The sequence below is a fragment of the Hyla sarda genome, chromosome 9 (assembly GCF_029499605.1).
Source record: "Hyla sarda isolate aHylSar1 chromosome 9, aHylSar1.hap1, whole genome shotgun sequence".
NCBI lineage: Eukaryota > Metazoa > Chordata > Amphibia > Anura > Hylidae > Hyla > Hyla sarda.
The window spans coordinates 5,120,102-5,132,332 of record NC_079197.1 but is presented as its reverse complement, the minus strand read 5'-3'; the positions used below and the strand labels follow the sequence as shown (position 1 = coordinate 5,132,332).

Sequence of the window (12,231 nt, the reverse complement as noted above, 5' to 3'; positions counted from 1 at the left end):
CCACAGTGCTCTCTGCTGACATCTCTGTCCATTTTAGGAACTGCCCAGAGAAGGAGAGGTTTACTATCGGGATTTGATCCTCCTCTGGACAGTTCCTGACATAGACAGAGGTGGCAGCAGAGAGCACTGTGGTCAGACTGGAAAGAACTACACAACTTCCTGTTGAGCATACAGCAGCTGATAAGTACTGGAAGGATAAAGATTTTTATATACAAGTAATTTACAAATCTGTTTAATTTTTGGCACCAGTTGATTTAAAAAATGTTTTCCATCGGAGAACCCCTTTAAGCTTTACAATGTGTAATTTTCTCTCTGTATTACAGGAGAGGACAGATGTTTTCCAGCAGTTTACTGCGGTCCAGGCCGGGATACTACTGTGTACGGTGAGTAGACATATTAACTTGTATGTGAAGTGGATCACTACAGCCATACAATCACTGATCCACAACCCGTGGCTCTAAGATTGCCACGCATAACTACAACTCCCAGCATACCCTGACAGGCCCTTATAATACATCGGAGCAGTGTTTCCCAGCCTGTGGTTTTCTGAAGCGGAGCATATGAGGGCATGCTGGGAGTTGTAGTTTTGCAACACCTAGAAAGCCACTGGTTGAGGGAGGGGTTACACTGCTCTAAAGCAGTGCTTCCAAACCAGGGAGCCTCCAGCTGTTTTAAAACTACAATTCCCAGCATGCCAGGACTGCCTTGTGGCCATCCTTGTTGAAAAACTACAACTCCCAGAATGTGTTAACAGAACTGTAAAACTTAGCTTTTGTAAAACTACAACTTCCAGTAATGTCCCGGGCTGTCTGGGAATGTTGAGTGTTGTAGTTTTGTAAAAGCTGGAGAGCCACAGGTTAATGGAGCGCTGGTCTAGACCCATACAACTGTGACAATCCTTCAGCTGTAATGAATGTTTTCAGAGCCTTTAGTGCAGTGTTTCCCAACCAGTGTGCCTCCAGCTGTTGCAAAACTACAACTCCCAGCATGCCCGGACAGCCGAAGGCTGTCTGGGCATGCTGGGAGTTGTAGTTTTGCAACAGCTGAGAGCACACTGGTTGGGAAACACTGCTCTAGATGCTGCAACTAAGGGCTGTCCAGGCATGTTGGAAGTTGTAGTTTTGCACACTTTTGGGGAAATACTGCAACTTAAGGCAGTACGGGCATGCTGGGAGTTGTAGTTTTCCAACATCTGGAGGCACACTGGTTGGTAAACACGGAGCTAGATGCTGCCACTAAGGGCTGTCCAGGCGTGTTGGGAGTTGTAGTTATGCAACAGCTGGAATCACTCTGTTTGGGAAACACTGGTCTAGATGCTGCAACTGAAGGCTGTCAGGGCATGCTGGGAGTAGTAGTCTTGCAACAACTGGACAACACTGGAGAACACTGACCTAATAAATTTGCACCTGCAGCGATGTGCCCTGCGTAATAAAGCTCACCTCCTGCCGAATGACGTTGTCCCTCCCTCAACTCTTTCTGGAAATCGATAACAATAAGGGTGGCCTTTTTGATTCCTCCCACATTCCTGTGCCGTTATTTGTGACCCAACGTTCATTCGTCTATTAGATGTGTGAGAAAGATCCATACCCTGTTATAGAGGTCCGTGCCCTGTTATAGAGGTCCGTGCCCTGTTATAGAGGTCCGTGCCCTGTTATAGAGGTCCGTGCCCTGTTATAGAGGTCCGTGCCCTGTTATAGAGGTCCGTGCCCTGTTATAGAGGTCCGTGCCCTGTTATAGAGGTCCGTGCCCTGTTATAGAGGTCTGTGCCCCTGTTATAGAGATCCGTGCCCTGTTATAGAGGTCCGTGCCCTGTTATAGAGGTCCGTGCCCTGTTATAGAGGTCCGCGCCCTGTTATAGAGGTCCGTGCCCTGTTATAGAGGTCCGGGCCCTGTTATAGAGGTCCGGGCCCTGTTATAGAGGTCCGGGCCCTGTTATAGAGGTCCGCGCCCTGTTATAGAGGTCCGTGCCCTGTCATAGAGGTCCGGGCCCTGTTATAGAGGTCTGTGCCCTGTTATAGAGGTCCGGGCCCTGTTATAGAGGTCCGGGCCCTGTTATAGAGGTCCGTGCCCTGTTATAGAGGTCTGTGCCCTGTTATAGAGATCCGTGCCCTGTTATAGAGGTCTGTGCCCGGTTATAGAGGTCCGTGCCCTGTTATAGAGGTCCGGGCCCTGTCATAGAGGTCCGTGCCCTGTCATAGAGGTCCGTGCCCTGTCATAGAGGTCCGTGCCCTGTTATAGAGGTCCGTGCCCTGTTATAGAGGTCTGTGCCCTGTTATAGAGGTCCGTGCCCTGTTATAGAGGTCCGGGCCCTGTCATAGAGGTCCGGGCCCTGTCATAGAGGTCCGTGCCCTGTCATAGAGGTCCGTGCCCTGTTATAGAGGCCCGGGCCCTGTCATAGAGGCCCGGGCCCTGTCATAGAGGCCCGGGCCCTGTCATAGAGGCCCGGGCCCTGTCATAGAGGCCCGGGCCCTGTCATAGAGGCCCGGGCCCTGTCATAGAGGCCCGGGCCCTGTCATAGAGGCCCGGGCCCTGTCATAGAGGCCCGGGCCCTGTCATAGAGGCCCGGGCCCTGTCATAGAGGCCCGGGCCCTGTCATAGAGGCCCGGGCCCTGTCATAGAGGCCCGGGCCCTGTCATAGAGGCCCGGGCCCTGTCATAGAGGCCCGGGCCCTGTCATAGAGGCCCGGGCCCTGTCATAGAGGCCCGGGCCCTGTCATAGAGGCCCGGGCCCTGTCATAGAGGCCCGGGCCCTGTCATAGAGGCCCGGGCCCTGTCATAGAGGCCCGGGCCCTGTCATAGAGGCCCGGGCCCTGTCATAGAGGCCCGGGCCCTGTCATAGTGTTTGAGGGTTTTCTGGGATGTGTAGTTCAGTAGAAACATCACAGATAGGAAATGGCTGAACTGCTCCTCCTGTATATTATATTTGCTATACACTCATCTACCAGTTTTATTATTCACCCTGGATGCAATTGTAGGTTCGTGCGTATGCCACCTACAGAGCGCTGGCACAGAACATCCCATACTTGCTCCCAGTCTTCTCTATCTACTTAGTATGAGTATAGATTATGGAGTTGTTATTTATTATCTATTATTATTTATTATCTATTCCTGCCTAATCTGCTTGGCATAGTAATAGATGCAATATGTCCGTGTTCAGGTACAGTAAACCTACAGTCCAGACCTTGCATAGACCTTGGAGCAGGGTGGAGGAAGCCCCCTAGGCCGGCAGTTGTCAGGTCACAGCGCCTCCTCCTGGTACCCGGCCCTTGTATGCCCTTCATCTCCCCTCCACTGGCAGGAGACGGCTGAGTTTAATATCCCTTCTTTGCGTCCCTGGCACAATTCAGCTGCAGCCAGTTTGTGATCGCCGTCGTACGGCCGCCAAGCCTGCTGCACGCTACAGAAGGCAGCGCAATTAGCTACCTAATCGTGGCAGCTGTTGATCGGAGAACGTGTGAAGCTCGGAGCGTCCTGCCCACCGCCAACTTGTAAATTACAACCATCTAGAGTAATTAGTGCCGAAAACGGCTTATCCGCGAGAAGGCGGAGCGCCGGTTAACCACTTCAGGGCCGCGCCACATGGCCGCCTCCCTCTGGCGGGGCAGGTATATGGTCCGGGGTGCAACAATGAGACACTCAGGTCAGAGATATTCTTAGTTTGGAAGAGATGATGTGACTGGGGTAGCGCAGACTTAGTTCTGCTTGCTTGAGCTTCCTCCGAGGGCACAGATGGAAATCAGCTTGCTCAGGTGCCCGCCTGTCAGCCGGATTAAAATGACTCATTTATTTACCGTGGAAGCACACCCAGTATGGCAGCTAGCAGGGCGACCGTCTCCGCCAGAGAAATGGAGGCAGTCGTCCCGCCCTTTCCGTTCTGCCAAAAGTCATTATTGCAAGCGTAGAGAGGCCTCGGCGGGGGAGGGTCCCCTGACGTGACGGCGACAGATTGGGCTGAGTAATAAAGTCAGGCTGAGCTGATCACGGGAGGCCAAGACTCTTGGCTGGAGGCACCAGAATATGGCAACACGAGTTAACGTGGCTGAGTAAACAGCAAAACATTTTCTAAATGACCTTTTTGCTTTCCCCCCTTCCCTCCTCCTCCTCCTCCTTTGATGCCACAGTAAAGATGAGCTGTAGGTAGGCGCCACGCCAGGAACAGGCAAGGTGGATGCACTAAATTCTGCTGCAGTCTGGGGTTACATTGCAGGAAGGTCTGCTTCATCCCATACAGTGACCTCTCCAATGACTGTGAGCCTGGCGTCCCTGCATGTTTCCCGTAAACTAATATATTATAAAGTCACATGAAAGTGCCCATGTTATATGAGCGGGCACACGATACTGCACCCATGTTATATGAGCGTGCACACAATACTGCACCTGTGTTATATGAGCGTGCACACAATACTGCACCCATGTTATATGAGCGGGCACACGATACTGCACCCATGTTATATGAGCGTGCACACAATACTGCACCTGTGTTATATGAGGGTGCACACGATACTGCACCCATGTTATATGAGGGTGCACACAATACTGCACCCATGTTATATGAGCGGGCACACGATACTGCACCCATGTTATATGAGCGGGCACACGATACTGCACCCATGTTATATGAGCGGGCACACGATACTGCACCCATGTTATATGAGCGTGCACACGATACTGCACCCATGTTATATGAGGGTGCACACGATACTGCACCCATGTTATATGATCGTGCACACGATACTGCACCCATGTTATATGAGCGTGCACACAATACTGCACCCATGTTATATGAGCGTCCACACAATACTGCACCCATGTTATATGAGCGTCCACACAATACTGCACCCATGTTATATGAGCGTGCACACGATACTGCACCCATGTTATATGAGCTTGCACACGATACTGCACCCATGTTATATGAGCGTGCACACGATACTGCACCCATGTTATGAGGGTGCACACGATACTGCACCCATGTTATATGAGGGTGCACACGATACTGCACCCATGTTATGAGGGTGCACACGATACTGCACCCATGTTATATGAACGTGCCCACGATACTGCACCCATGTTATATGAGCGTGCACACGATACTGCACCCATGTTATATGATCGTGCACACGATACTGCACCCATGTTATATGAGCATGCACACGATACTGCACCCATGTTATATGATCGTGCACACGATACTGCACCCATGTTATATGAGGGTGCACACGATACTGCACCCATGTTATGAGGGTGCACACGATACTGCACCCATATTATATGAACGTGCCCACGATACTGCACCCATGTTATATGAGCGTGCACACTATACTGCACCCATGTTATATGAGCGTGCACACGATACTGCACCCATGTTATATGAGCGTGCACACGATACTGCACCTGTGTTATATGAGCGTGCACACGATACTGCACCTGTGTTATATGAGCGTGCACACGATACTGCACCCATGTTATATGAGCGTGCACATGATACTGCACCCGTGTTATATGAGCGCGCACACGTTACTGCACCCGTGTTATATGAGCATGCACACGATACTGCACCCATGTTATATGAGCGTGCACACTATACTGCCCCCATGTTATATGAGCATGCACACGATACTGCACCCGTGTTATATGAGCGTGCACACCACTATGCCCCATATTATATATGCATGCACACGATACTGCACCCGTGTTATATGAGCGTGCACACTATACTGCCCCCATGTTATATGAGCGTGCACACCATGTATAAGTACAGCCCTGCACCCATGTCATAGAAGAACATATATGTACATTACTTAGCACCCAGAAACTGCACCCCAGTGACCAGCACGTTTTTGTCCATTTTCTTTCAGGATGTTGCTGCTAGGGGACTGGATCTCCCCCAAGTTACCTGGATTGTACAGGTGAGTGCCCCCCCCGCAGCTTTACAGGTTTCCTTTCCAACATCATCACCAATTTGACTCTACTAGACACGTTCCAGAACCCCTGTCCTCATACTTTACTTAAATACTCTGTGCTGCTGGGAGGGTATCCTTTCTGCTTTCAGTCTCTCCCTACATGACACAGAAGTAAAGAGGCCTTTTCCTTTCTTTCTTTTTAAGTTCAGCACACGCCTCTTCTGAAATACTCTGTCCTGCTGTGAGCCATTTTGGGTTGGTTTGTTTTTTAAAGTATATCTAATGCTAGAAATCGCCCATCTCCATAAATGCCACAAATAATAATAAAAAATAACCTACAGCAATTGTTGCCTCGCACAGAATATATGGAGAGTGAGCCAAAGCTTCTTTATAACAAGACATCCCCTGTATAAATTGGGGCTGGCAGGTGACCGTGATCCTGTGTGTATGTATATATACAAACATCTCTGCTGTATACACACCCGGTCTCGCCCCGGTTCCCTCATCAAGCACGGGGATGCAGCCTTGAGATTGCTGAGCTTGCCCGGTGTCACCTACCCATCCGTCTCCTCAGCGGTGTCTCTGAGAATAGATGCAAGCAGGCTAACAATGAGACAGGGAGCGGGGTGAGAGGGAGAGATCGGCAGAGGACAGCTTCTCTGGAGATCGGCCCCATTAGCTCCACATCTAGCATGCATTTTGTCTTCACATGTCAGAGCGCAGCGTTCCCCTGACAGCCACATCTGAACACATCCTTCTTTTTCTAGTGTTAAGGAGCTGCACTGGCATCTGATATATTCCTTATGGGTTGCTGGGAAAGGCCGGGCTCGGTGTTATATGTGGGGTAATTAGGGCTCCGAGAATTCATCCCAACAATACGTCATTCACCGTTCGCTCATCTCTCCCTGTCAAGATATCCGTGTCGCAGCTTGGAGTTATGGAGCGGAGGCTGAAATATGTCTGTCTGTGTCTTACTCTATGTCTGCGCAGCCCAACAGTGGAAATGGGAACAGTCTGAGAAATGAGCACGTCAGTCAGATCGAGAAAGTTATCACAATGAGGAGATGTCTATGGCCATAAGCACCGCAGTACTAGGGGAGAAATACTTCTGTACATTATACTGCCCCCTGTGTACATAAAAAGAACTGCTATTCAATGTACAAGAATATTACTTCTGTAATACTGCTCCTATATACAAGAATATAACTACTATAATACTGCTCCTATATACAAGAATATATCTACTATAATACTGCTCCTATATACAAGAATATAACTACTATAATACTGCTCCTATATACAAGAATATAACTACTATAATACTGCTCCTATATACAAGAATATAACTACTATAATACTACCTCTATATACAAGAATATAACTACTATAATACTGCCCCCTATATACAAGAATATAACTACTATAATACTGCTCCTATATACAAGAATATAACTACTATAATACTGCTCCTATATACAAGAATATAACTACTATAATACTGCCTCCTATATACAAGAATATAACTACTATAATACTGCTCCTATATACAAGAATATAACTACTATAATACTGCCTCCTATATATAAGAATATAACTACTATAATACTGCCCCTATATACAAGAATATAACTACTATAATACTGCCTCCTATATACAAGAATATAACTACTATAATACTGCTCCTATATACAAGAATATAACTACTATAATACTGCCTCCTATATACAAGAATATAACTACTATAATACTGCCTCCTATATACAAGAATATAACTACTATAATACTGCTCCTATATACAAGAATATAACTACTATAATACTGCTCCTATATACAGGAATATATCTACTTTAATACTGCCTCCTATATATAAGAATATAACTACTATAATACTGCCCCTATATACAAGAATATAACTACTATAATACTGCCTCCTATATACAAGAATATAACTACTATAATACTGCTCCTATATACAAGAATATAACTACTATAATACTGCCTCCTATATACAAGAATATATCTACTATAATACTGCCTCCTATATACAAGAATATAACTACTATAATACTGCCTCCTATATACAAGAATATAACTACTATAATACTGTTCCTACTATAATACTGCCTCCTATATACAAGAATATAACTACTATAATACTGCTGCTATATACAAGAATATAACTACTATAATACTGCCCCCCTATATACAAGAATATAACTACTATAATACTGCCTCCTATATACAAGAATATAACTACTATAATACTGCTCCTATATACAAGAATATAACTACTATAATACTGCTGCTATATACAAGAATATAACTACTATAATACTGCTCCTATATACAAGAATATAACTACTATAATACTGCCTCCTATATACAAGAATATAACTACTATAATACTGCTCCTATATACAAGAATATAACTACTATAATACTGCTCCTATATACAAGAATATAACTACTATAATACTGCTCCTATATACAAGAATATAACTACTATAATACTGCTCCGCACTGATAAGAGGCAGTTATGTTTCCATATGCATTTTTATATTGTCCCTGTGTGCTATTTTATTCTTTTGGTCCCCATCACAGTATAACGCTCCAGCGTCTGCCGCAGAGTATATCCACCGTGTTGGTCGTACAGCCAGGTTGGGCGCCCATGGCAGCAGTCTGCTCATCCTAATCCCATCAGAGGCGGAATACATGCAGACCTTAGGAGTTCACAAGATCAGGTGAGAAATATATTAAAGTTTTGGATTGCAGTACCACTGAATGCCTATCATGTTATGGTGGCGCTTTTGAGAACATATTATAACATGATGTTAAAATAGTACTTTAAATAGAATAGCTCCAGAGATATTTACTAGATTTTCAGACACTGTCATATTGGAAGGTACGGCCAGCCGGCTTTGGTCTCTCAGTCACCCTCCTCCCCTCAGGTAAGCGCAGGCTCCTCACGGTCACTTACTAAGTATCAAGTTCACATTTTTCCTGTCATTATCATTGGTCCGGGCTTAACTGTGCTTCATCAGGGGATTATCTTCTCATTCTCAGTGTATCAGAGATGAAGATGGAGGAGATCTTATCCAATCTACTGCTGGAGGACTTCTTAATAATCAAACGAGGAAAGGTAAGAGGCTACACCAGCAGAATAGTGAGTGCAGCTCTGGAGTATAATACAGGATATAACTCAGGATCAGTAATGTAATGTATGTACACAGTGATCTCACCAGCAGAATAGTGAGTACAGCTCTGGAGTATAATACAGGATATAACTCAGGATCAGTACAGGATAAGTAATGTAATGTATGTACACAGTGACCTCACCAGCAGAATAGTGAGTGCAGCTCTGGAGTATAATACAGGATATAACTCAGGATCAGTACAGGATAAGTAATGTAATGTATGTACACAGTGACCTCACCAGCAGAATAGTGAGTACAGCTCTGGAGTATAATACAGGATATAACTCAGGATCAGTACAGGATAAGTAATGTAATGTATATACACAGTGACCTCACCAGCAGAATAGTGAGTACAGCTCTGGGGTATAATACAGGATATAACTCAGGATCAGTACAGGATAAGTAATGTATGTACACAGTGACCTCACCAGCAGAATAGTGAGTACAGCTCTCTAGTATAATACAGGATATAATTCAGGATCAGTACAGGATAAGTAATGTAATGTATGTACACAGTGACCCCACCAGCAGAATAGTGAGTACAGCTCTGGAGTATAATACAGGATATAACTCAGGATCAGTACAGGATAAGTAATGTATGTACACAGTGACCTCACCAGCAGAATAGTGCCTGTCCTCCACCATATAGCGGCCCTGTCCAGTATATAATGTGTATAGAGTGCTCATAGTGAAGCTGGTGGGAGAAGAAGAGATGTTACTTAAGGAGATCCTGAATCCAGGCAGAGGGGGCTCCGCATCTCCCCCCTCCCCCTCCCTTTGTAATATATTGTCATATTATCACTAATCCCCTGGCAGTTGTGACATTGAGACGAGTCATCTGTCACTTAAGATTGAGCGCTCTTTAATTTTCTGCCGCCGCTCCGCAGCAGGGCCAGGCTTCAATTTGAGGTCTTTATTGGAATTCTCCAAGACTCTCTCGCCTTTTTTTTTTTTTTTATTCCGGCAGATCTCAGAACTATTCTGAGCCCTGTTACAGAAAGTCTACAGTAACCAACAGAGGGATTGAGCCGGGGCTTCGGCTCTGTTTATTTAACGCTTTAGCGGGATTTTTTATCCCCGCTCGCGCGGCCCCCGGCCAGCCGGCTTTCCAATATTACTTTAACAAGTGTTGTGTTCACACGCGGACCCCCTTTACCTCTCACCCCCCTCCGCAGCCCGTACCCTCTCTCTTTCTCATTAATCTGAAGATGTTAACAGGACGGTGGGGGGGAGGAGATGGCGGATTATTTTTTCGTATTTCCTGCGTTATTAAAGTGCTTTAGTTTTAATATCGCCGGATTTCGTCCACCTGGGGAGACGGGTAAACTTGCGCAGTTTTGCATTAATATTTAAAAAATAATAATAATAATAAAAAACGAGAACGAAAAAAAAAAAAGTTACATTGTAAAGCGGGATTTAAAGGGATAGCCGCTTCTCCCCGGCAACAGGAGGCTACATGTCGGGGAATCAGTTACGGTTTTATTACGTTAATGGTGGAGGATCAGCTTTTTAATGTCTGCTTGCTGTCAGTGAATTGGAATATTGTTGTTTACAACAGTTGCAAAACTACAACTCCCAGCATGGCTGTCCGGGCATGCTGGGAGTCGTAGTTTTGCAGCAGCTGGAGGCACACTGGTTGGGAAACGCTAATCGAAAGCAATGTTCCCAAACCTGTGGCTGTCAGTGCATTCTGGGAGTTGTAGTTTTGCAACAGCTGGAGGCACCCTGGTTTGGGAACACTATACTAGAGCAATGTGCCCAAACCTGTGGCTGTCAGGGCATGCTGGGAGTTGTAGTTTTGCAACAGCTGAAGACGCTCTGCTTGGAAAACATTAATCTAAAGCAATGTTCCCAAACCTGTGGCTATCGGAGCATGCTGGGAGTTGTAGTTTTGCATCAGCTGGAGGATTGACACAGTTGCCTCACCCTAAACCAGCGTTCCTCTCACCTGTTTTTGCAAAACTATGGCACTCAGCATTCCCTGATGTCCCTGTGGTGCTCAAATTGTGTCAAAACTACAACTCCCAGCATGCACTGACCATCCACCTGTTGCAAAACAAAAACTCCTAGCATGCCCTGATGCATATGGTTCTCAGCTATTGCAAAAGTAGAGGTCTCAGCAAGTTCTGGCCCTCCACCTGTTGCTAAAACTACAACTCCCAGCAGACAATGACAGCCATGTGGCCATCCAACGGTTGCAAAATTACAACTCCTAGCATGCTATTACAGGTCTGTAGCAGTCTTCTTGTGTCAAAGCTACAACTCCTATCATGCTCTTATAGCCTTTTATTCCTCCTAGGATGTTGTGATAGCCCTGCATCTCTACAGTCATGGCAGAACTACAACTCCCAGGATATACTGACATCTCTATGGCCCCGTAGCATTATTGGAGTTGTAGTTTTTCTATGACTAGAGAGTCGTAGGTTGTGGAGCACAGGTCTGGACTGATACAGACCAGAAGGCTGTCAGGACATGATGGGAGTTGTAGTTTTGCAGAAGTTAGAGAAACACATAGCTATGGGGCATGCTGGGAGTTGTAGTTTTGTGACAGATACAAAGCCACTAGACTCCGTTTTCAAGATCTCCAGTTGCTTTCAGTGAACGGGAACATTGTCATTTACACCCAGAGGCTAACAACCAGTTTTGATTTATGGCAGCTGAAGGTTTGTTACAATTGTATCTGTCTAGACCAGTGTTTCCCAACCAGGGTGCCTCCAGCTGTTGCAAAACTACCACTCCCAGCATGCCCGGACAGCCAAAGGCTGTCCGGTCATGCTGGGAGTTGTAGTTTTGCAACAGCTGAGAGCACACTGGTTTGGAAACACTGGTTTAGACGCTGCAACTAAGTGCTGTCCGGGCATGCTGGGAGTTGTAGTTTTGCAACAGCTGGAGGCACCCTGGTTGGGAAACACTGGTCTCGACCATTATTCCCCGACCTGTTGCTCTCTATTTAATGTAAAACTACAATCCCTATCATCTACTGACAGCTGCAGGCTAATTGTGTGAGCTCTAAGCTGATTCTTTAGGACCTGCACTGACACATTGTGACAAACTGTCCGGAAGTAGATCTGTGCTGCAAATGACTTCTCTCTAGTCTGGATGCAAATGTAACGAACCCTCAGCTGTGAGAAGTGT

At 46.1% G+C, this 12,231-nt stretch overlaps 1 protein-coding gene across 2 annotated transcripts in view; it reads left to right on the top strand.

The window, feature by feature from the left end:
- The window catches only part of DDX31 (DEAD-box helicase 31), a 43,876-nt gene that overhangs the window by 20,762 nt on the left and 10,883 nt on the right, over positions 1–12,231 (top strand). For both annotated transcript variants that reach the window (XM_056541188.1, XM_056541187.1), the window contains exons 14-17: positions 324–383; positions 5,858–5,908; positions 8,504–8,643; positions 8,966–9,041. In XM_056541188.1, the coding sequence (XP_056397163.1) occupies positions 324–383; positions 5,858–5,908; positions 8,504–8,643; positions 8,966–9,041 (327 nt within the window). The remainder of the gene's footprint in view (positions 1–323; positions 384–5,857; positions 5,909–8,503; positions 8,644–8,965; positions 9,042–12,231) is intronic.